The sequence below is a fragment of the Cantharellus anzutake genome (assembly GCF_015039405.1).
Source record: "Cantharellus anzutake strain C23 chromosome Unknown EI90scaffold_2, whole genome shotgun sequence".
Classification (NCBI taxonomy): Eukaryota; Fungi; Basidiomycota; class Agaricomycetes; order Cantharellales; family Hydnaceae; genus Cantharellus; species Cantharellus anzutake.
The window spans coordinates 451,233-472,495 of NW_024066952.1; the positions used below are offsets into that span (position 1 = coordinate 451,233).

At 48.3% G+C, this 21,263-nt stretch overlaps 11 protein-coding genes across 11 annotated transcripts; 7 read left to right on the forward strand and 4 right to left on the reverse strand.

Moving 5' to 3' along the window:
* Nucleotides 1–196: 196 nt before the first annotated feature.
* EI90DRAFT_2964455 (Metallo-dependent hydrolase) lies at nt 197–2,337 on the forward strand (the record flags this gene model as incomplete). Its single annotated transcript, XM_039055490.1, has 9 exons — nt 197–313; nt 386–450; nt 511–639; nt 715–733; nt 793–1,106; nt 1,194–1,683; nt 1,745–1,790; nt 1,843–1,960; nt 2,013–2,337. The coding sequence occupies 9 exons, from the start codon at nt 197–199 to the stop codon at nt 2,236–2,238; spliced, it is 1,524 nt and encodes a 507-aa protein (XP_038923153.1). The 3' UTR covers nt 2,239–2,337.
* Nucleotides 2,338–2,405: 68 nt separating this feature from the next.
* On the forward strand, nt 2,406–4,845 carry EI90DRAFT_2964458 (Abscisic acid G-protein coupled receptor-domain-containing protein). The gene is made up of 8 exons (XM_039055491.1): nt 2,406–2,532; nt 2,605–2,922; nt 2,972–3,482; nt 3,549–3,588; nt 3,647–3,828; nt 3,880–4,101; nt 4,160–4,225; nt 4,284–4,845. Exons 1-8 carry the CDS (start codon nt 2,486–2,488, stop codon nt 4,572–4,574), a joined length of 1,677 nt encoding a protein of 558 aa, XP_038923154.1. The 5' UTR covers nt 2,406–2,485; the 3' UTR covers nt 4,575–4,845.
* On the forward strand, nt 4,714–6,396 carry EI90DRAFT_777975 (glucosamine-6-phosphate isomerase). The gene is made up of 7 exons (XM_039068027.1): nt 4,714–4,969; nt 5,053–5,116; nt 5,173–5,224; nt 5,287–5,351; nt 5,404–5,507; nt 5,610–6,056; nt 6,123–6,396. Exons 1-7 carry the CDS (start codon nt 4,966–4,968, stop codon nt 6,296–6,298), a joined length of 912 nt encoding a protein of 303 aa, XP_038923155.1. The 5' UTR covers nt 4,714–4,965; the 3' UTR covers nt 6,299–6,396.
* EI90DRAFT_3029972 (uncharacterized protein) lies at nt 6,193–6,572 on the reverse strand. The gene has a single exon (XM_039058176.1). The coding sequence runs from the start codon at nt 6,557–6,559 to the stop codon at nt 6,398–6,400; it is 162 nt and encodes a 53-aa protein (XP_038923156.1). The 5' UTR covers nt 6,560–6,572; the 3' UTR covers nt 6,193–6,397.
* A 622-nt stretch (nt 6,573–7,194) lies between these two features.
* Nucleotides 7,195–8,201, forward strand: EI90DRAFT_778980 (uncharacterized protein). The gene has a single exon (XM_039068028.1). The coding sequence runs from the start codon at nt 7,545–7,547 to the stop codon at nt 8,082–8,084; it is 540 nt and encodes a 179-aa protein (XP_038923157.1). The 5' UTR covers nt 7,195–7,544; the 3' UTR covers nt 8,085–8,201.
* Nucleotides 8,202–8,429: 228 nt separating this feature from the next.
* EI90DRAFT_3115271 (uncharacterized protein) lies at nt 8,430–9,450 on the reverse strand (the record flags this gene model as incomplete). The annotated part of the gene is made up of 5 exons (XM_039062763.1): nt 8,430–8,602; nt 8,656–8,786; nt 8,848–9,003; nt 9,064–9,140; nt 9,211–9,450. The coding sequence occupies 5 exons, from the start codon at nt 9,448–9,450 to the stop codon at nt 8,430–8,432; spliced, it is 777 nt and encodes a 258-aa protein (XP_038923158.1).
* A 686-nt stretch (nt 9,451–10,136) lies between these two features.
* EI90DRAFT_2903568 (uncharacterized protein) lies at nt 10,137–12,347 on the forward strand (the record flags this gene model as incomplete). Its single annotated transcript, XM_039054144.1, has 11 exons — nt 10,137–10,412; nt 10,469–10,847; nt 10,958–11,031; nt 11,094–11,133; nt 11,186–11,393; nt 11,445–11,537; nt 11,592–11,710; nt 11,776–11,848; nt 11,910–12,038; nt 12,103–12,153; nt 12,212–12,347. The coding sequence occupies 11 exons, from the start codon at nt 10,137–10,139 to the stop codon at nt 12,345–12,347; spliced, it is 1,578 nt and encodes a 525-aa protein (XP_038923159.1).
* Nucleotides 12,348–12,496: 149 nt separating this feature from the next.
* EI90DRAFT_3278665 (uncharacterized protein) lies at nt 12,497–13,962 on the forward strand. The gene is made up of 4 exons (XM_039066623.1): nt 12,497–12,661; nt 12,777–13,510; nt 13,565–13,626; nt 13,677–13,962. Exons 1-4 carry the CDS (start codon nt 12,613–12,615, stop codon nt 13,696–13,698), a joined length of 867 nt encoding a protein of 288 aa, XP_038923160.1. The 5' UTR covers nt 12,497–12,612; the 3' UTR covers nt 13,699–13,962.
* EI90DRAFT_2903168 (ribonuclease H-like protein) lies at nt 13,934–14,933 on the reverse strand (the record flags this gene model as incomplete). Its single annotated transcript, XM_039054127.1, has 7 exons — nt 13,934–13,998; nt 14,057–14,088; nt 14,152–14,228; nt 14,296–14,312; nt 14,372–14,567; nt 14,616–14,780; nt 14,844–14,933. 7 exons carry the CDS (start codon nt 14,931–14,933, stop codon nt 13,934–13,936), a joined length of 642 nt encoding a protein of 213 aa, XP_038923161.1.
* Nucleotides 14,934–15,838: 905 nt separating this feature from the next.
* Nucleotides 15,839–18,126, forward strand: EI90DRAFT_3149812 (translation initiation factor eIF 4e-like domain-containing protein). Its single transcript, XM_039065617.1, has 11 exons — nt 15,839–16,464; nt 16,548–16,629; nt 16,688–16,722; nt 16,789–16,860; nt 16,911–16,981; nt 17,037–17,069; nt 17,118–17,280; nt 17,331–17,441; nt 17,504–17,545; nt 17,596–17,714; nt 17,775–18,126. Exons 1-11 carry the CDS (start codon nt 16,264–16,266, stop codon nt 17,911–17,913), a joined length of 1,068 nt encoding a protein of 355 aa, XP_038923162.1. The 5' UTR covers nt 15,839–16,263; the 3' UTR covers nt 17,914–18,126.
* A 21-nt stretch (nt 18,127–18,147) lies between these two features.
* Nucleotides 18,148–20,948, reverse strand: EI90DRAFT_3115276 (MFS general substrate transporter; the record flags this gene model as incomplete). Its single annotated transcript, XM_039062764.1, has 20 exons — nt 18,148–18,325; nt 18,397–18,462; nt 18,515–18,601; nt 18,668–18,930; nt 18,992–19,030; nt 19,092–19,114; nt 19,177–19,468; nt 19,536–19,558; nt 19,619–19,665; nt 19,728–19,768; nt 19,831–19,852; nt 19,913–19,996; nt 20,057–20,087; nt 20,149–20,230; nt 20,294–20,333; nt 20,393–20,405; nt 20,474–20,485; nt 20,541–20,548; nt 20,616–20,761; nt 20,820–20,948. 20 exons carry the CDS (start codon nt 20,946–20,948, stop codon nt 18,148–18,150), a joined length of 1,626 nt encoding a protein of 541 aa, XP_038923163.1.
* Between the last annotated feature and the right edge of the window lie 315 nt (nt 20,949–21,263).

The following is a 21,263-nucleotide window of genomic DNA, read 5'->3' on the forward strand; positions in this document are numbered from 1 at the left end:
AGTGAAAGATCGTTGTCAAACCTGAGAAATGAAACCAGTTCGGAGGTGTGAGCGAAAGGTGACGGGATCGGCGACCAGGCCGCAGAGTGACTTGAACCCGGCAATTGCCCAACCTCTCGTCATACTTGTATTATGCAGCACCCCGTCCTAAATGCGCGCGTTTCTCGCGCATATGTTTCCTGTGAACCCTCCAGAGATGGCTGACGAAACCCTTGTCTGCTTCACAAACTGTCATCTCGCCCTCGACGACGGCTCGCAGGTCAAGCGTGACCTCTGGGTAGATTCCACCAAAGGAATCATTCTTAATGCTCAGGTGCATCCTGATTTGTCTCTGTCCCGTTCGAGCAGCTCGGCAAACAGCAAATCTCAATCTCCCCGTCCTTAGGAAGCTTTTTACACTACCAAGAAACGTCCTGGAAAAATCGTAGACCTGGGCGGGAATATTCTTAGGTCAGCCTGATCCAACCATGCGTGTTGCTAGGATTGAACCGCAAAATCTCCGTTCGCTAGCCCGGGGTTCATTGACATTCAGATCAATGGGGCATACGGTTTTGACTTCAGCATTCACGCGGATGATGAGTCCTACGTTGCTGGGCTGAAGATGGTAGCGGACAGGATCGTGGAAACTGGGGTAACTAGGTAAATAACTTTGCCAAATTACTGATGGTGTTCCATGCTTACCTGGGGCATTTTTCATTGCTGTGAGTCATTTAGTTTGTTGCCGACCATAATTGTGAGTGGCTTCGGCCGTGTTTTCGGTGATTAAATAGCGTTAGCTGGGCATATCTACAGACACAGAAACGAGCCCTTTACCCGAAATTGCTTCCGTTGCTCTCCCAGAGATCGTTTCCTGGTGCCGCCACCTTACTCGGTTGGCACTCCGAGGGACCTTTCCTTCAGCTAGCCAAACGCGGCGCCCATGCCGAGCCCCTTCTGGCAACCGCTCCGGATGGCATTCGATCCTTCGAAGACGTTTACGGCGCTGAGAATCTCGCCAAAGGCGTGGAGGGGGTACGCATGATAACTGCCGCTCCGGAATTGGATGGTGTTATGAACAGCATCAGTGAACTCTCCGAGAGGGGGGTAATCTTCTCCATTGGGCATAGGTGTGTATTTGAAGGTCCGATGCGCTTCCACTTTTGTGGTGCGCATAGCCATGCGATCTATTTCTGCTAACGACGGTATGATTTCAGTGTTGCATCGTCCAAAATAGCTACAGAAGCGATACTGAACGGTGCGAGAATGATTACGCATTTGTTTAATGCGATGCCTCAATTGCACCATCGGGATCCTGCAATTATCGGTTTACTCGGCGCTGGTGGCCCTTACTCAACACGAGCTGTGCCCTCAGCCAGCAAGACGGGCCATGCAACCCTTGCTGCCATCACTCCTTTATCGCTCGATCCTTCTCTTACGTTTAAACCCGCCTTCGGAGTGCCAACACCACCGTACGTGGGACATCCGCCAAAAGCACCCTCTATCTCTTCGCAGAAAGTCTCCGAGGCGCTGAATGAGATGGTCACTCCTCCTCAAACACCCGATGGTGCATCCCCATCTCTGAGTCCAATAGGAAAGGAGCGCAAGGGTTTGAAAGGCATGACCCTCGCTGAATTGGACGAATTTGAAAGGCCTTTCTATGGAATCATCGTGGATGGGATTCATTCTCATCCTAACAGCGTCAGAGTACGTTTCAGAGAAATGATTGAGCAAGGGGACGTCACCATTTGTGCATTTGCTTCCCTAGCTCGCGTATACCGCTCATCCAGAGGGTTGTATTCTCGTGACGGATGGTGGGTCATATTGAGGCTTAGAATCCAGAAGGAGACCGTAACTCTCTATTAGCTATGTCCTTTTTAGATCCTCATTTGCCTGATGGGCACCATGATTGGCGCGATGGTCGCCGTGTGGTCAAACATGGGGACAAGCTCTTTATCGAGGGCACAGACACTCTGGCCGGAAGGTAACGCTTATTTTCCACATCCATCATCTCATATGAACGATTTTTTCTCCAGTGTCGTAACCCTCGACACATGCGTTCGAAATTTCTCCCTCTTTACCTCACGCCCATTATCCTATGCCATTAAATGTGCCACGTATAACCCTGCCAAATGTCTTGGAATCGAAAGCACGAAAGGGACTCTCAGGCCTGGGGCTGATGCTGATCTTGTAGTACTCGACAAAAACGATGGAAGCGTCTTGAGTACTTGGGTGGCCGGCAAGAAGGTGTGGAATAGATGATAGGACAATCGCGTTTTGCAACACCTCATCAACACCGTATCCTTTACTCTGAGTCGTATATAATTGCCTCTGCCATGCTAATTGTAAAGTGGTTTTCGGGTGCATTTATGAGGGGCAGTGACACAATAAATTCGGCAACCGTGAGAAGGAATACAGTTATCGGTGTAGCTGCCTCGTGATGTGACTGACGTTTCTCCGAGTTCTCGGCTTGACACGCGACTGTCTGGCAGTCAATACGTAACACAAAATGTCTGCCCATAGCATGGTGCAAACATCATTTCTGACCCTAGTCCGGTGAGTTCCACTCGTTGTGCCATAGAGAGCTGAGATCGGCTTCTCGCGACTGATGTGGACACGGTCATTCAGAGTTGGGCTTTATCTCTCCTGCCATAGATATCTCCTTAGATCTCTTGTCCAAGACCTGCGACATTTGTCCATCCCGTTACATGCGCCTTTTTCAAGTGCTTCGAGGGCCGGTTTCGAGATCGACCCACCTGAATCACCACTCCGGCCAGGCGTTTTGCCACTGCATGTAGCTTCATCCGTCGTGCCCAAGTTTCCTGGTGAAGCAAAATCTCCTTGGCACTCGAAATGGTCGTACGCAGCATTTTCTTTGTGCTTCTCAGAAAGTTGCATCTTGTTCCTGCTAGTCGTCTTTCAAAGCATGGATATATTTTCTGAAAGGTGAGAACAGGAAGTTGTACTCCACTTCCCTGGTGAACGCGTCTTTTAGTGCCAGACTACTGAACTGGGAATTATCCCTATCGTTACTCGTGGCACTCATCCTGCTTGTCATACCACTTTTGCAGTGCCTACTTGTCCTGTATCCCTCATCTAAGCACTCAATAACCTCATTGAAAACGCTCAGACCTAGACATCTCGTCATCCCTGTATCCCTATACCTTGTGTATCTCTACTCCATAACCTACATCCCTTTGCCAGAGTCTCACAAAACTGCCGCGGGGGCTTCCAGCTCGTCTCTTTCCGTCTTGTACTCCATTGTCCTCGGCCGCTTGGTCGTTCTTGGTGTGTTTAGCCTTGGAGTGCTTTCCGGTTTTGGTGCTGCTAGGAATGTCAGTACTCTATGCGCGTTTTTGTGCCGGGGGGGCGATCGCTCCAGAAATAGTCGAACGGGGGGCCTCGAAGATATTGCCTCTGCCGAAAGAGGGTTGGCGAGAGTTGAGAGCGAACTCAGCGATAAACGAAGAGCATTGATGAGAGAGGAAGCAAGTGTGACTAAGCAGGTTCGATGCCTTCTCGTTCCGGGGTCTTTTCCCAGCCGAACCCTAACCCACCGTCATTGTCTATAGCCCCAGGGAACATGGCTTTCGCGTCTCTTTGGGAGCAATGGTTAGTTATGGGGAAAACTGGCATATCCTTGCGGTGTCGTTCAACCTTCCTTTCGCAGCACCTTTTGGTCTCCATGAAGAAATCTCTGCATTGGAAGCCCTTCGGGATCAGATGTCCTTACGGGTTCAGGGAACAAAAGCTCTTCGAGCCCAAGAAGCATTTGAGAGTTCAATCACTGGAAAAATTTGGAAAGCTGTCAACCTGGCGCTTGGGCTATATTGCGTGTACAGGATTCTAAGTGTAAGCCTTGGTGCTGGCCCGACCTACGTTCTTTGCTGAGAGTGGTTCTAGGCCATGACTTTGATATTCATGCCCTCTCTTCGATCGCCATCTTCCCAGTCTGGACTTTCCCCAACAGACCTAGCCGTCCAATGGCTATTCACTTTGTTCCCTTCTCTCAAGTCGAGAATCTCACCGGAACAGGCGGTTTCACTTACGAGGCAGTTATCATTGTTGATGGTCGGAGTCATAGTTTTAGGAAGTATTAGAGTCATTTTGACAGGTGTAAACAAGGTATCTTGTTCGATGATAGTAAATCTTCGTAACTGACCCGCTGACCCTCACGTGTCAGATGCTACGTATGACAAGCAAGAAAATCGCCGCATCTTTCATGCTTCTGACTCTTGCTCAGATCCTGGTGCGCTCGATTGTTTCGAAGGAATTGATGAAGAATTAAGATGAAATAATTCCTATAGGGGACATATTTATTATCAACTTTAATCCAACTCAGTACATCATTTCCCCCCTCGTCAGATGCGGCAGCCAAGTCCCTGTTCGCTACTCTCCCCGATTTTGAAGTCTTCGGTCCACTCTTCGATGCTTCGTTCCTGGTGTCTGTTTGCGTGAGCGCGTTGGTGAGGACATGGACGGCAGGTGTAAAGGGCCTGATCAATGATTACGACATGGTGCATCATGGTGAAGATGGCGATGTAGGCAACCGGGGTGATTGGGAGTTAATCAGTGTGGGGAGGAAAGGACCTTCATGATCTTGTTCAGGTGTGGTAATTTCTATGTTATTCCTAAATATTTAGGAACAAGGGGTTCGACAGATTTAATTAACAAATCCAATCAGTTTGGGGGTATGGATCACCAAAAGATTATTGCGGAGGCGAAGCCGCCGTCGGCGGGGATGGGCCATATTGCCAATATCCCAATGGACAACTCCGCTAAACTGGACAATACCTGCCCACGTGGCCAGAGTGGCGATGACGGCAAAATCGCCGATTGCGGGACTTTCTCTGCTTGCAGCCCTTCCTGTGATTACCGGGAATTGGATGGGATTAAGTCCTCACACAATATTATACCATTCTCTGTTTTCCTACGAGCCGTCACACCTCACGTTCCCCCCTCAACTTACAGTCCCAGCCTTTCGCGACTATGCGTGAGCGTAATTCCTGTGGCGTATTTATGACACTCGCCTGACAAATCCATCATTGCATCGTCTACCGTTGCCTCATGCATCAGGTTTTATCATTCGTGATGACCCTCAGTCTGTTGGCGCCTATATTGGTGATTATATTGCCAAACGGTGCGTTAGAGATGAAATTATCGCCCAGCGGGAAAATCTAATGCGAACATATATAGCATAAAGGCTTTTAATCCAACTCCAGAACACCCATTCGTACTGGGCTTGCCCGTGTGTCCTGATTGCTAACTCATGCAGCCAACATGAGCTAACGTAATGTGTTTCGTATCAAGACAGGATCGAGTCCCATCCCTACCTACAAATACCTCATCAACTTGGTCAAGAAAGGGGAAATAAGGCGGGTGCATTGTCCAACATCCCAATATTTTGCACATCCCCCTTTCCAACAGCTTCAAGGACGTCGTCACGTTCAACATGGACGAATATGTGAATCTCCCCAAGGAGCACCCAGAATCATACCACACGTTCATGTTTCGCGAATTTTTTTCGCACAGTAAGTGGATTGCTCCAATATAGTGAACACCGAACGTTGAGCGTGAGATCCCTGGTTTTTTTCCCCACGTCACACGTTCGCGCGGTCGAACCACTGATCCAGTTGATATTGATCCCTCGAACGTTCATATCCTCGACGGGAACGCCCAGAATCTCATAGAAGAGTGTCGGGGGTATGAGGCCGCGATCAAATCCTACGGGGGGATCGAACTTTTCCTCGCCGGCATCGGGGAAGATGGGCACATCGCGTTCAACGAGCCTGGTTCTTCGCTTTCATCCCGCACACGAATCAAGACCCTTGCATATGACACCATCCTAGCCAATTCTCGCTTCTTCGGTGGTGATTTAACCAAGGTGCCGAGAATGGCACTGACAGTTGGTGTAGCTACTGTTCTAGAAGCTCGAGAAGTTGTGGTCGTAGTCACTAGCCAAAGGAAGAGCTTGGCTCTTAGCAAGGCGATAGAGGAAGGAGTGAACCATATGACTACTCTTTCAGCACTCCAACTTCACCCGTGGGCCTTGATTGTAGCGGACGAGGACGCTACAGCTGGTAAGCCTTTTTGGTATCTTAGCAGAACGCAGATCATAACCCACGGATCTAACGTCCCCCGGGCAGAGTTGCGCGTAAAAACTGTCAAATACTTCAAATCTATCGAGCGCGTCCAAGAGGAAGTTGAGCAAGACCACCAAGATCTCAATGCTAGTCAGATAGGGATCGAATACATCGACAGAACTACCATGACATTGACTCAGCAGACCGTGTCCAGAAGGAACTCTGCCCACTCGTCTTGACCACCTCTAGTAGACCTCGTTTCTCCATTATCAAAACGCCCGTTGTCTCATTGTCGTAATCTCGAGTTACTAGTCTCCCATGTGCAACCCTGGATATATTCAGGGCCGAAAAGTCTGAAACAACCATGAGAGCGCTCGCCATGAAATGGGGCGAGTTATTGCTACAAGTGGGCAATGATTCGTATCAGATAAGTAATCAAGTAGGATCAACATTAGTGGCCCTCCCAGGCGACTGAAGATCTTGAGACGACCATGAAGCATGGTTAATGTGGAGACGCGGCAATTGGCGGTCTGGTTGCATCCGGAGCAGATGACCTTCACTTGAAGGCCAGTAAAACGTCCCCCGGCAGCATGATACAGCTCGTGAGGAAGACCCAGAAGTATCAATGGAGCAACTTGTCACCGTGTTCCAACGTGTTGTGAGTTCGCCGACTTTCCTGTAGTTGTGCTGCTTATATATTCCACTGACTATTACCGTGGGACATGGTGCTCTACGCATGAACGATGTTGTTATCATTCCAACAACATCAACCAAGGCGGCTATCATAGCATGACACTTCCTCGACTTCTAAGTGTCAATCCTCAGGCTCGAGACGTGCTTTACAAGCATTCCGGTCTACTCCTGGAATTAGCAGTAGTGCCCGCTCCCATTCAGGGCGGGCCTTTCCTCTTGCCTGTCGTTTTAGCGCCTGCCAATCATCTGTGGCTGCACTAGATAGCGACCACAGTCCAGAAATAATTCGATACCAGCTGACGGACCGCTCCTTGGTGTAAAGGGTCCCATCCAGTATCTGCAAGTCAATCGCTTGTCGTTTCACTACTGGGGTGACGAAATCATGTAACGTTATTTCTCAAGTTCCAGTGACAAGAAGTCGTTCAATGGTCATAGAACCAACACTGTTAGGCTGTGTAGTCCCAAGACTTCATTCTTGCGACCTGTGGCGCATATGCTCTTTGTTTAAGGACTATATTCGTCAAAACGTTATTACGCCTATGGCCTCCAGCGGTTCTTACATTCCGAATGGCTGAGTCTTCGTATTATCCATGAAAATAAGCCTAGAGTAAATGGGTACGCTGCACCGTTAGTGGCTCATTCGCTGGAAGATTTCGAACTTCACAGGCAGAAGCTTAGATACTAGGCTGAGTGCCTCAGTTCCGGGACCACATCTTTCTCTTTCCTAACCCTTCCAACCCTATAAATTCACCGGTTCTTGGGTATATCTACGCCATATGTGGGAGGAGTTCCATGAGATTAAGCGGTATATTAGGACTGTTCCCTTTGGTAGTGGAGCTCGGAAGCTTCAGAATGCATGCTCCACCTAAACTAGGGAATTTTCAGTGGGTTCCTGACAATATTATGACCTGCGCGCTGGAGTCACGAACAAGTTCTGCAGTGCATCAACGGCTGCAGGGGGAGGGATACAATGATGCTCAGGAAACCGTATTGCTGATTTGGGGGGCTGAAATTTCCAACGACCCGATCAACCTGGGCATAGCGTTGTGTGCTAGTAATCTCTCCCCATTCCCGCTTCCTGCCTTCGGGATTCTCGTTTCTGGAAGCGTTTGTGGGTCCCAGCGAAATGTGTTGGCGTGTGAATGCCAGGCCGGGATTACATTATATTATATTAGCAACTGCAGTCCACCAGAATCCCGGCCAAAGTTTCCCATCACCAGCTTCCTTAATCTGTTTTGTGTCTTCCTGCCAAAACGAGCTCTCTTCCAGGAAAAGGGAGAATGCGGTTGGAGTGTACGCGTAAGCGTAACGTTGTGTTCGACGGGTAACTGAGTTGGACATCATTCCTCATTGTTTTTTTGTGGACCGCTTTTTCTGTATATGCTTTACCTCCCACCTGAACATCCCTGAACGAATTGCAACACTTACATGGATATCCTCCGTTCGATTTTGAATATAAAGAATCAAAGTGTTCAAAGTGTCCTAAGCCCTTACACATATCTATGCCGGTGGAGCAGAGACTTCGCTACGCATCATGCATTGGATGTGTGAATATGAATGATTACATAATATAGCGGAACGGTTGTGCAACTCCAAGGTCATGCGCTGTAAGGCGAGTTCTACATCGCAAGCGACAAAGCATTCCCCCCTTGGCTACTATATTGGGGCGGGGCAGACTCAATCAGCAACGAAGTTGTTAGGGAAACCGGAAATTGTAGTGACGCACTTGTAAATCGGTGGTATCAGATGGAATTGAATGCCGATGAAGGCCATGAAGCGGTTGATGTTACCTTCCCGTAGTTCGTGTTCCACGAGGCCAAAGTCTTTAACCAACGCGCGGGCCTGATCCACTGCAGGAACAACTGAGACGAAGTGGCTACGGTGAAATCAGCAGAACACTCACGCTCGTATGAAAAGAGGAAGCGTAATGTTTTCGGCCACAAGACGCTTTCAGAGCCGTCTTTCTTGAGCACAGCAGAAAGGGGCTCGTCCAGGTTCGTCGACTTTACATGACTGTTATTACGTCGAGCCTCGCTACGAACGAAAAGGATCAAACTCGTGTGGAAGCGCGGACATCAAACTGTCGGAGACGAACCTGTTCTTTAGTTGCACGCGCACTTCCGTCAGTTGCTGCTGACTCTCCTGCGCTTGGACATGCAGTGGGATCGGTAAGTGTTCGGTTATTTGTGAATCGACTTCCGCTCTTGTCTGCATCGCAATCTCATTCTTAATCTGATCTTGGATTTGTTCCCTGTTGATGACCCAAAAGGCATCAATCAAACCAGTCGAAAACGAGGCTGGTTTATCTCACTTCATCAAATCCGCGATTTGCACTTTGAAATCATCCTTTACGAAGTCCCGAATGTCGGTAATACGAGCATCTTGATGCTGTGGGCGTGGAAGGGGAAAACGTCATGAAACCTGAAATCAGCACAAAATAGACATGATAGACTCTCACTTTTTCCTGGGCACGCATTTGCCGCCTCAGTTGATGGATCTGATGCGCAGAGTCCAGTGCAGGGCCTAGACTGGCAACTTTCGCACTTTGTTCCCCCAAACTGTCAAATGTTGCCCCGAGGGTATTTAGGGTCCCCTTCATCATGGTCAACAGCTCGTTGACCGCCTGTGTATTTGCAACAGGGTACGGCGTACCCGGCGTGCGTGGCGTTTTAGGTGATAGTGGCTCATTCTCGGCCATGTTGAAGGAGACGAATGCAGGTGTAAGAGGTCTGTGTGGGTAGCAGGGATGACGCCTAAGCAAGCCTTCACTGAGGGAGGAACGAGTTGAGGGCTAACGTTAAGCCGATTGCTGCACTATAAGCAAAATGTGCGTTAGATAAGTCCTGAACACGAGGCAACCATGCCTGCCAAACACGTTGCTTGCGCGCACTCAATTGGAATAAGTACTACTTAATGAAGGCTGTTCAGAGTAGTAGAAAATCGATCCGGCTCTTCGAAGCAATCCCGTTAGCAACATGCGAATGGCTTCATCCTTTAGGAACGGGGAAATCGCATGGTTATAATCCATTCACTTGCTGTAAATGGGTATCGTATCATGCATGCACCCCCAGTGAGGATGCCACCCGTCTCACTGGCGAAAGCAACGCAAGGTGAAGCAGCACAACGCGACAATGGCTGAAGTGCCCATCAATAGCAAATCGCGATACTGGCCGATGTTCCTCCACTGAATGAAATCTAGGCCTAAGATTGGCGGTGCGAAGCCATGGCGACGATTGTTGCGAAAATGTGCGGTTTTTGGGCGACCAGCCCGTGGGAGCAATCCCTTCCTGATAAAACGTGTGACTTCTTGCCGCGATAGCTTATCATTGCCCGGCGCCCTCAGGTCTAACGACGTTTGTAAAGCTTGGATGGTATTTCTTTAACATGCACAAGCGGCCTTATCCGATAGCTCTGCAGAATTCGTCGTCTTCCTCTGATGTGATCTCGCAACCGCCACCATCTCGTCAAAAGCGAGCGCTTAGTCATCTGAACATTCACATAATTAATGCAAAGTTTGATTCGGGGGAAATCGACGAGCTCCATAGCCTAGCGGAGCGCCTAGGCGCCAATAATCAAGGATCGATCGAGGCCGCTGATGTTATTGTTACGCGTATTCGAGTGGCAAAGAGACTGGAGCGGCACATTAATCTCGATTTAGCAGTACGTCTCTAAGATCCCCGACCTAGAAGTACAGCAGCTATTTACCACAACTCCAGTCACGGAAGATAGTTGTTGATCCCAATTGGCTGAGAGCTTGCGCCCAAACTAATGACTGCGCACCATTCCAGCCATACTCATCAATGTCCTTTCCTGCGTTGTCTGGGTCACCTCAACTGCAGAGGGCCTTCGGTGCGGCACCAAATCATGAACTAGAATATGCAGGCGAGACATCTTTTGAGACAACGTTATCTGAGGCAACGCCAGCAGTTCCTGATCCATCAATCTCGTACAAGGCTCGACTGTCGACGCATAGATTGTCGCCCCTAATTTGTCCGAATCAGGCCCTTGCACTAGAATTCGCTGTAATAATGAAATGGAGAGCCTTAGAAGGAGATGCAAGGAGCGAATTGAGCTATTCTCGAAGCATTGGCGTGAGTTACACGAGGATAAAATAGCGCTACTCTCATCCACTTCGCATAGACTATCAAAGGTAACCGGGAAGTTTGCATCGAGGTGCATCGATAGTCTTATTTCAATCGCCTTAGCATATCCCTTTAAGATCAAACGTGTGGAAGAAATTGCGGACCTACCATACATCGGGCCAAAGACTCGAAAGATGGTGAGTGAGACTGGGACAACGAGCCTCCATAGAACCTCAGTTCTTATCCCAAAACGCCGTAGACGGAGGAATTTCTCCGGACAGGGTGCATAGAGGAAGCTAGTGAGCTCTAAATCCCACTTTAGTAGATTTTGGGTAACATCCTCACAACCAGATCGCGCTCGGGCATCAAACCGGTTTTCGGTCTTATCAGAATTCATCACTATATATGGCATTGGGTCAAGCAAGGCCCGTGAGCTATATACCCAGGGACATCGCACTCTTGACGAGCTTCGTAGCCATTTTAACAACCAGGGAGGAAAGGCTATGAAGGAGAGCGGGTTACTGGAATCTTTGCGGCTGAGAGATGAGTTAGCAATAAAGTGGGCAAATCCCGAAGTCGTGGTGTCGTTGTACTTTCCTGGTGTCATTAGGATTCCCAGAGCAGAAGTCGAAGAAATGGCTAGCGTTGTCATGGCACACCTTGACCAGATTAAACCAGGCTTCCATCATACGATATGTGGAGGGTGGGAATATGCATCCTATCGGAGCTGTGATACATGTCAATATCGCGACTTTAGGTACCGACGAGGAAAGGAACTTTCTAACGACGTCGACATAGTATTCTCTGGCCCTGCGAGCAACCCAGACGAAGATAAAAGCATATGCAAAACCCTTGTTGGGAGGCTCCAAGATAGAGGTGTGTCCTAGTTTCAGTCGTGGTGGGTATGAAAGGACATAAAAGGAATATGCTCCCGCTGTCAGGTCTAGTCACCCATGTCATGTATGCCTCGTCGTTTAGTTCTCGACATGGTCGACTTGCGCGAACGAACCGACTGTAAGCCTACACTGATCCTCTTCGCCGATCATTCATATATATATTTCACCCACAGTGAAAGTGATTCAAACATGGATGTTCTGGATAAAGCCCTAACTGTGTTCAAATCGAACAAAGAAGGCAGTGTTCACCGGAGGCTAGATCTGATCTTCGCACCTTGGGAAGCTTATTGGACTGCAGTCGTGGGATGGTGTGTCAACGAACTTGAATATGATACTGCAAATTACCTGATATATCTACCTGGTGAATCTCAGGTCCGGCTCCAAGCAGTTTGAGAGGGACCTAAGGTTGTGGGCCAAAGAAAGGTGAGTGTATCATCCCCGACAAATGCTTGATGCTAGGCTACAAAGATCCTTCCTGTAGAGGATTGAAGTTTGATAGTGGTGGGATCACTATGCGAAACAACTCCAAGATGTTGGTTGCACACAGTGAACGCGAGGTTTTTGATATTCTAGGACTTCCTTGGATACCGCCCACCATGCGAAACGCCGATGTGTAGATATGCAGTTTCGGGGGGTTTGGGTCGTTATTGCACAATTTCGCTGTCGACGGTTATTTTACCGCCGACTGAATGCCATATCCTGTCCTTGATTGCCAATTTTTGGAGAACAAATTTGGAAAATTAAATTGGCGTTCTTCGACACGAAACCTTAATCACGTGTTGATTCCATCCCACGATTCAGCAACAGTACTTGGTTGAAACAACGCCGGCGTGTTAACGTTTACGCTGTCAGGGCGCAAAGGCGCTAATTGAAGCTGGAGTCATGGCGTCCCTCACCAATTTGATTCCCATGATCACGAATGTGCTCACAGGTGCGCGTTCTTCGGTCAAATCGTGTCTTGTCGCTTCCCCCTTTGACGCGCGTTTTAACTGGGCTTCTAATGGCCTCCGGATTTGATATATCACCCTTTTGGATAACTATGGTAGCTCCTGGCGTGGATTTGAATCAGATTAGCGCCAAGTCGGTGCGTAAGTCGATGCTCGCCGCCGATAAGAGTCTGGATCCGGAATGGGTGAAGGCGAATAAGAAGGGCATTGACGAATTGATTGCCCAAGTATTTAACACCGTCGCACAAAGCACTCAAATCCCTTCTGTTGCCGATCCCCCACCTTCTGTCGCTCCTAACAAACGAAAACACGAAGATGTGGAATCTAATGACCTTGCCCTTTCTACCTCACAAGATCACATATTATCTGGACCATCCACATCCGATACTGGGAAAAAGCAGAAGACGGAGCAAGAGCTTGCAGATGAAGAATATGCGCGGCAGCTTGCAGCTGAGATCAATGCTGGAAGCCGCACCACAAGGGGGTCCAGCTCTGGTACAGTAGTGACTCGCAAATCTGTCTCTGGGAAAGCAAAAGGAGGGAAAGGGTCAAAATCCAAGAGAAATGGTGCAGATTCTGATGGGGAGGATGATGATGGGCACAGTGGTGACGATCCAGGCACAAAAAAGAAACGGAAGAAAAAAGAGGGTGGTGAGGGTCGCCAGGCAAGAGGAGGGTTTGCAAAGACGTTTACGCTCAGCGAACCATTAGCTGAGCTTACCGGACATCGCGTCCTATCTCGTCCGCAAGTTGTAAAGGCGATATGGGGACATATCAAAGCTAATGACCTGCAGGATCCACGAGACAAGCGTGACATCATCTGCGATGACAAGGCGAGTCCGTCCGTTCATGCGTGTGCCAAAGCGACCCGAGCTTTTTTATTTTAGATGAGAGCAGTTTTCCGGAGCGATGTGATCAACATGTTCAAAATGACCAAGGAGATTGGGTCGTATGTGTCTTCGTTACTTGGCATATTGCTTGTCTTAATGTACTTGGCAGGCACCTGTACGAAGTTTCATAGCATCTAGACACGCAGACCTCGGCCACAACCACAATCGTCGGCAATCCATCTCGAATTTTTTCTCTTCTCTTCACACTGGCATTGCCATCTCGCTCTTTCATCACTTCGAATCATATAAACCACATGTTTTAATTGTTGTGTGCGCTCTTTACAACCCGGTCTCTGTGTGTTGTTAGTTTATCGCTCAATCCAGGTGTGATGGCTCACCTAGCATAATCGCATTATTATGTAATCGCTATATGTTCGAGGATACAATGTCGCTGGGATCTTTGAAGATATGCTGACGGTAAAAACGAAGCTCTAAAGGGCACAGACGTGGTCAATTAATTCTCATGGCAGCTCTGCGGAAATTTCACACCTTCAATTGATCCCAAAATGTCATCAAGTGCCCTATGGGATCACAGCTGGTGAATAGGCAGCTTTTCCAATGTCCGGACCGAAAGAAAAGCCGACCTATGCTTATTTTCCTTCTCCATGGGTTGCGTTCTTTTGGCTTCGGTCACTTCTGGATACCACCTGCGACATAGTTCCTAGGGCAGCAAAAATTCAACAATTGCGCAACGGTGGTTGGGTTAACTGAGGATCCTTCTAGCTCACCTTGATGGTGCTCACGTCTGTGTATTGAATCATGAACCTGCCTGCTAAGGGACAACAGCATGAAATATCGGCGCACCAATTATTCGATAATGTAGATGGTTAATTAAGCCGGGCATATATTTTGTCAGGAAAGCCCGATCCATGTGAACAGAATTGCCAGCTAACACGGCAACCCGTTCTCTTGGAATTCGGTCTTTCACGTATCGCAGAACGGAACGGGAAACATAATCGAAGGTATGTTTGGACGCTAGGCAAGCGGCAGTAAGGCCGGACTGATAGCACTGAGGAACAGGAGCGTTGACGGCCACGGATTCGCTCACCTCCCCATGATGCTTTATACACCATTCATTCATGTTATCCAAAACCTCTTTGTCCGTCTTGATAATAAACGATATCCCCTGCGGGTCGATGGGTGATAAATCACCATTCGTGATGATCAAAGCGATTTCCAAAAGTCTGTCCTTGTTGGGGTCAAGCCCTGTCATCTTCAACGCGATTCGCGCCCGTTAATCAATGCAGTGGATTCCAAAGTCATCTGTTTGTCATACCTCACAATCAATCCATATGATAGGGCCGTCGTCATAGTCCAATGGCCCCGTCCCACGTTCCTTTGCAGAAGAGCTTGGTTTGGGACCCATGAATCTCAGCCACCAGGAGGAAGAATTCAGAGACGTTCTAAGATTTTTGAATGATGGATGGTTGTATCTGTATGGGAAGATCGGGGCTTTGAGAGGGCGCACGGAAATCGCGGAGATAGGCGCTGCTCGCACACCGCGTCTTAGCATAAGCACAAGAACAAAGCGCTTATTTCCGGCGACCAATCGACGCGATTCAATGCGATAACTGCAATCCACTCCCTAGAAGTATCGTATAGAGGATGCAATACGTGAAGCCTTTAGCTCCCCCAAAATGTCCACGAAGTCGCACGCACTGAATTTCATGTTTCGATGAGTCACGACATTCTTTACCACTTTCAACTACGACTGACAATTGCTTCTTGTGTAACCGCAAGACTAGATGCACCTTGGGCCCTTGCCGTCATCATTCCTTCAGTTAGTGGACCGTCAGTTGTCGAAAGCAAATGCTCCGGGTATCCTTATGCGCTGAACTTTCATCCCAGTGAACGAAGTTACGGAACGCTGGCAGACAGATCTTCCTTACAGCTTTGATACGGAAGGAGGGTAAGGTAACGCTTAGACCTACTCTGCGTATTGTTTGCACGTGTAGTTATCTGACTGCGTTCCAAAACAAAGATGAAGTCGAGGCCCAAGAGCCCCTGTTGGATACTAGTGAGCTGAAGGAATACAGGGGTTCACCAGTGATATTATTTTTCAGTCCAAATTAGGGCGTAGATACTTGCACTTCAGAGAGCAGCGTAGGTCGCGCCACTACGCCGCACTCTCAACAAGGCGAGTAGTACAGCGGAAGTCGGTGATTCGACATCAAACATTTATGACACTCAACACGCGGTACTGATCCTCGAATAGAACAATAATATCATGTTATGTCAAAGATGAAGATGAAGGATATGAGTATACCGGAGCAGATAAATGATGAAATGAGGCTATTCCTAGCCCTGAGGTCTGCGTGAGCCCCACACCCCAAACAGTGCATAAGGGGATTCCTATGAAATGAGTTACTCCTGCAACACTTTGCAGACTTTGTCCACTCCTCACATAACAGATCCACCTTGCAGCGGAAGCTAGTTCTGAGGGTTCCACCCAAAAAAATGGGTAGCGAGCGGCGTGAAGCGGCGAGACATGCAACATATGAAACGGGTATAATTCTAGTGGAGGTCGTGAGGCCGTCATGACTTGTTCATCCAACGACAAGATGTTGACAAAATGACAATCATGGCAGCTGATAACACGCTCGGCTCCGAGAAACCAAATTAGGTTTCAGGTTCGACTCCCTATATATCTAGCTATTGCATCCCCCTTGGATCTTCGTGCAGTGATAGGACAACAGATGTTCGAAACAGAGCTCATTCTCGCCCCTAGATTCGAGACTCCATATACATGGTACAAATCCCGGCACGAAACGTCCCTAGAAGGGTTTCTGAACAAGGTCAGCCGTTCTCTTCAACGGGTGGTCTCTAATCTGAAACCAAATTATTATCCCATCTGGAAGTACAAGCCTTCGTTGGTGGTAGATGACGGTTCGAAGCCTGTAAGCTTTACCACTCCGCTCATATCGCGTTTCGCGTGTCCCTCAGACACGGCCGATCTGGTCACCTGTACGGACCAATACAGTGGATATGGGTACGACGTGAAATACTCGGAAATGAAGTGTCCAGATTGACGCCGGAGGCGTTGAAAGAGGCCACTGCGTGCCGTGAGCTCCTACCTGTTATTCAAGGTTCCCTGCCATTCACTCATAGTACCGTTCGAAGTCCAAGAAGTGACGAAGCGTGTCCAAGAAATCACGGTACGACGTCCATGCAATTTCACCCGGACATGTCATGGTCGACTGAAGTATATATATTAATCATAGGATGATGCCTCGATACCCGTCCGTTCAAATAAGAAGACAGGCGCCCGCAGCAAGAAGGAGTTAAGGGAGGAGGTGATGTATCTCACCAAACGGAGAAAATGAGATCTCAACCGGTGAAACAGATTCAAAACCGAGCCAAGGACCAATTAAAGGCTATTGCCACAGGAGCAGGTGGCGAGACGGTCGGGAAATGGTAACACCGTAGTGGAATTCCCTCTGATTAACAGTTCTTACTGTTGCTTCGTAAGGCTACTTTACGCAGGTCCCGAGAATGTCGACGGGTAGGCTACCCTTTTGATTCATTTGCAACTCTCCTCACATAAGATCAGCCTTTGGAAGACAGTGGCAACATCCGTAATTGCTGGTCCGCTATCACGGTCTCCCGCATTCGCTGCCAAAGTTTCTACCTCCCCAGCTAATCCATCGGGGAAAAGAGAGCACGTCATATGCATCTACCTTCAAAATATTTATGACAAGGGCGACGCCACTTCCGTTAGTGCCAAATAATCACATTGAACAGTTGGGCTAATGGCGCGGATTAGGTATTGAAGATTCTCATAGGAGATCATGGGATCCAAAAGGTTTCTGCAAAGTCAGATCTTTATACGCACCTCCAATTGGACAGTAAGCACCCGAGCGGAATACGCAGCACGGTGCGTGGATCTTGACTGTGTCTGGGTGTCCGACAAGAAACGAGTTAGATGATCCCAAATAGATCTGGCAGGTTCAAGAACTGCTATCACCCGACGAAGTATCGGTGCGCCCGTAGTTCGCTCGCCGCTTCTCAGTGCTTAGTATTATTATCAGAAACTGCTTAAGGCATATGAGCAGAAAATTGAAGTTACCAAAGCGGAAAAACGGCGCGCTACTGAGACCAAAACGAAACACCGGAGAGAGTCAACGGACAACGAGCAGCGCCAGAATCCGTGAGTTAATTTCGTCACATTTGCTTACCTATTCGATCCCAATTTCCCTTGTTCTGTCAGATTCGAGTCTTCGGATGACGAAGCTCCCCCGCCATCCAAGGTGGTCAAGGCATTTGAGAAGCAACCCAAAGCATCAACATCAACCCGTCCATTGAAGAAGCACAAACCGCCTGCACCACGAAATGAAGAGGATGACTGATAGGATCAATCACTGCCTTGTTGTCTTGTTAGCAAGCTACTCTTCTCTTCTGATCCCTCGGCAACCACGTCTGCTTAACTGCTTTGATTGGGGGTTGTGACTAAGCATGTCCAATTATCATGGAGCTCCAGCTCGTCGCTACAGAATTGACGTGCCAGAATATCCCATGAATACGTAATGTGGTGAATTGGGTGGCGAAGAGCAAAATATCCTAAACATGGGTCTGCTAAGCGTTTATGTCATATATCTGAATCTCAAGTCGCTATCGGCAATATCCTCGAGTCTAGGTGTGCCCTCCAGCTTCTGCCTCTCTTCACGAGGAAGGATTGCAAGAACCCGATCACGCTTCTTGTTGAGGTAGGCAAATTGGGTCCGGAGGATGAAGGCCGACGAGAATGTAAGTAACATGAAGCTGTATAGGATGCAGATTCAATGCTTAGACGGCAATTGCGTTGGGGAAAATGAGTTAAAGGAACCACATACCCTGCGAACATAGCGTGTGCTCTCCTGAAAGAATCCCCAGGGTCGAAATAAACTTGGGGAGCGGCACTGGAAGCAAAGTCAGACTTCCCCAAAAGGGACCAAGTTCTTCCAAACATACATGGTGGCAACATTGGAAAGGGAGACCATGAAAGCTGTCCCAACACCACGTTTCGGGGTAGGAGCCATGGTGTTGGCGGCCCAACTCCTAAACAATATCGCACGGCTATTATGAGACCGGATCCCACAAACGCCAGAAGTCTGTTCAACGCACATCACCAGTGGGAAGAAGCTATAAGTGCCAGCGACGACGAGGTACGTGGCAACGTAAGAAACACGATGGTTCTTCTGTTCGTAGATAGCAAGAATCACATAGCCAGAGAAGGCAACAAAAGAGGAACCCATGACGTGGAAGCCCCGGTCTTGGGTCTTGTCGCTGTGCCAAGCTTGGAACCAGACGAACAACATCCCAGAAACGTAGGGACCAGAAGTAAGAACTTGAGCTTGAATGGGAGTGAATCCAAACTGCTCGATAAGCTATGAAAGGAGATGAATAGGCAGTGTGTTGGGGAGCAGTGATGCAAGCCAGTATACGCACCGTAGGCAAGAAATAACTGATCGCAGCAATACAAACGTTCTACGAGAAGGCGAAAATGATGATGCTCAATATCAGTATCAGTTGACACTATTGTGTCAACGCAAGGAGTGAGGACACGCACGACTGAATGAGATGAGAACAATTGTTGAATCAGGGACGAAGCGGGATAGATGTTGTTCACTTACAGCTGGAGTAAAGAAGGGCGAAGCCCCATGAATGGGGATCCTTCACAACGAGTTTGAAAGCCTGCCACCCAGAAGTACCACCATGACTCTTTGGCCTGTGGTCCCTCAGTCTTGCAACAGCAATGGCTCTTTGCCTCTTGGTCAAGAATGGAGCGGCGAAAGGGAAAGGTGGGAGCCAAAGGAGAACAACAATAGCCATGACAAGGGAAGGAATCGCCTCGATGAGATAGAGGAATTGCCAACCAGAAAGGACAGGAGAATGAAGTCTAGCGAGACCATACGCCATGAATCCCTAGGAGAAGGCAAGTCTGAGGGCCGAGGCTTCCGGAATCATCGGATTAAGATTAAATGTATCTTACTCCCAACCAGCCAGGAATGGTACCTGTGCAACGATGGGGTTGAGCTGAAGAGTTCAAAAAGCCATTGACCCGAGTGGTCTTACCAGTCGTGCAAAGTGAGATACGGAATGCCAGCTCCCTGCGATTGTACCTGTGGATTGGCATGGAATAACTACACACACTGATCAGTAATAGGCGGGAAAGCGTACGTACCAGAAAGAGAGATAGTAAATCATTCCTGCGTAGAATCCTGCCTGCGCAACTGTAAGTTATGCATCTCCCACGCCTTCATAGCCGGGACATATTTTCACTATACCTCGCCAATACCCAGAAGGATCCTGTGTATTCATAACAAGCAATTCAGCCTTGAAGCCGAGTTGATGAATGGGTGGACGTACCGAAGAATGATGGCTACAATGTAACGCCGACCATACACGAAGCTTAAAGAGCTAAGACCCCACCAGGACAAGCTAAGGAAGAAGCTAAGAAAGCAAAATGGTGTGAGAAAGTCCCATTTCGCTTCACTGACGCTGCCTACGCACAAACGATTGGCACCGATGTGTCGCTGCAAAACTAGGGGACACGTCAGCATCCTCACGAAGTGAACGGGGGAAGGGAAAATACGATAACTAACTATTTGATGGAATCTCGAGAAGACAGTAGCCAATATAGAAAACGGAAAGGAGAAGAGTCCATTGTTGGTTAGTCTCGATTCCCTACATAACGACCGAAGGGAATAAGCGTGATGGTCTAAGTGATACAGGCTATGTAATTCTAACGTATTTCTTGTTGAATCCAGACAAAACGTGGGCATTTCCACTGTCACACGAAACGAATCAGTGTCCAGAAGCACTTGAGTATTGCGATAATGTACGTACATGTTGATACGATCTCAATGGTGAGCCGAAAGCAAAGATTAGCCACAATCGATAGAACGCCTTTCCCTGCACGATACGTACCCAATTGGTCGACTAGGAAAGTCAGAAAAATCTTTTCGGTAACAAAACGCTCATTGAAAAGACTCACAAATCCAACTGAGGTGAAGGGAATGTGAGGACACGCGCCACTGTATGCTTCACGCCTCAAAAACGATTGGCATACCTTATCAAAACGATGGGAAGAATGCGCAGGTCCAGCTTGCGCCTGACAACTGCTTCCTCCTCTTCAGTGAATGAAATGTTTGCAGCCAAACATTCAATTTCATCGGCGGCAGTCCGTTCGATACCACTGAAAAAACCAAGGATGCCCTAGAGTTATTCAGTGAAGTGAGTTTGATGATCGGTGGTGTGTACTTGGAAAATTTACCTCACGGTTATATTTCGTCGCGGGTGGTTCAGTATCATCCTCTTGGTATTTTTCGATTTCGGGGCTACCAACACAACGCATTCGGATGGCGGGTTCCATCCTCTCTTGAATGTCTCCGCGCTGGACCATGATGACACACTACTAGTTCGAGGGATTTGAAAGAGGGGTGTAGAGATCGCTGGAAAAGGTGCAATTGCGAAAAGGCTGGGTTCATTCGTTGGAATAATAAACAATACTAGGTCCCCAAGTTAAGGATCTTCCAGGCCCTAGCTCATACTTCAAATCATGATGATGGCAAACATCGCTGGTCTGTTGGGTCTGCGCTTGAACGAGTTAATATCCGCACATAATTACGCATCAAGCAATTTGATCAATTTCTGGGATTAGTCACCACAGAAATGAGTAGTTTTTTTGGTTGGGTTTACTCTTGCTGAATGCGCAGAT

What these genes read in the sequence shown, in the direction of transcription:
- EI90DRAFT_2964458 (XM_039055491.1), top strand. Translation starts at nt 2,486, where the DNA reads ATGTCTGCCCATAGCATGGTGCAAACATCATTTCTGACCCTAGTCCG. An exon ending in GCGTGTACAGGATTCTAAGT is followed by an intron (nt 3,829 to 3,879) that starts GTAAGCCTTGGT and finishes GAGTGGTTCTAG; the next exon opens with GCCATGACTTTGATATTCAT. An exon ending in TGACTCTTGCTCAGATCCTG is followed by an intron (nt 4,226 to 4,283) that starts GTGCGCTCGATT and finishes TAATTCCTATAG; the next exon opens with GGGACATATTTATTATCAAC.
- EI90DRAFT_777975 (XM_039068027.1), top strand. An exon ending in GGTGATTATATTGCCAAACG is followed by an intron (nt 5,117 to 5,172) that starts GTGCGTTAGAGA and finishes GAACATATATAG; the next exon opens with CATAAAGGCTTTTAATCCAA. An exon ending in GGACGAGGACGCTACAGCTG is followed by an intron (nt 6,057 to 6,122) that starts GTAAGCCTTTTT and finishes TCCCCCGGGCAG; the next exon opens with AGTTGCGCGTAAAAACTGTC.
- EI90DRAFT_3029972 (XM_039058176.1), bottom strand. Translation starts at nt 6,559, where the DNA reads ATGCTTCATGGTCGTCTCAAGATCTTCAGTCGCCTGGGAGGGCCACTA.
- EI90DRAFT_3278665 (XM_039066623.1), top strand. Translation starts at nt 12,613, where the DNA reads ATGGCGTCCCTCACCAATTTGATTCCCATGATCACGAATGTGCTCACA. An exon ending in ACATCATCTGCGATGACAAG is followed by an intron (nt 13,511 to 13,564) that starts GCGAGTCCGTCC and finishes TTTTTATTTTAG; the next exon opens with ATGAGAGCAGTTTTCCGGAG. An exon ending in ATGACCAAGGAGATTGGGTC is followed by an intron (nt 13,627 to 13,676) that starts GTATGTGTCTTC and finishes TGTACTTGGCAG; the next exon opens with GCACCTGTACGAAGTTTCAT.
- EI90DRAFT_778980 (XM_039068028.1), top strand. Translation starts at nt 7,545, where the DNA reads ATGAGATTAAGCGGTATATTAGGACTGTTCCCTTTGGTAGTGGAGCTC.
- EI90DRAFT_3149812 (XM_039065617.1), top strand. Translation starts at nt 16,264, where the DNA reads ATGTTCGAAACAGAGCTCATTCTCGCCCCTAGATTCGAGACTCCATAT. An exon ending in GAAAGAGGCCACTGCGTGCC is followed by an intron (nt 16,630 to 16,687) that starts GTGAGCTCCTAC and finishes TACCGTTCGAAG; the next exon opens with TCCAAGAAGTGACGAAGCGT. An exon ending in CGAGCGGAATACGCAGCACG is followed by an intron (nt 17,442 to 17,503) that starts GTGCGTGGATCT and finishes GATCCCAAATAG; the next exon opens with ATCTGGCAGGTTCAAGAACT.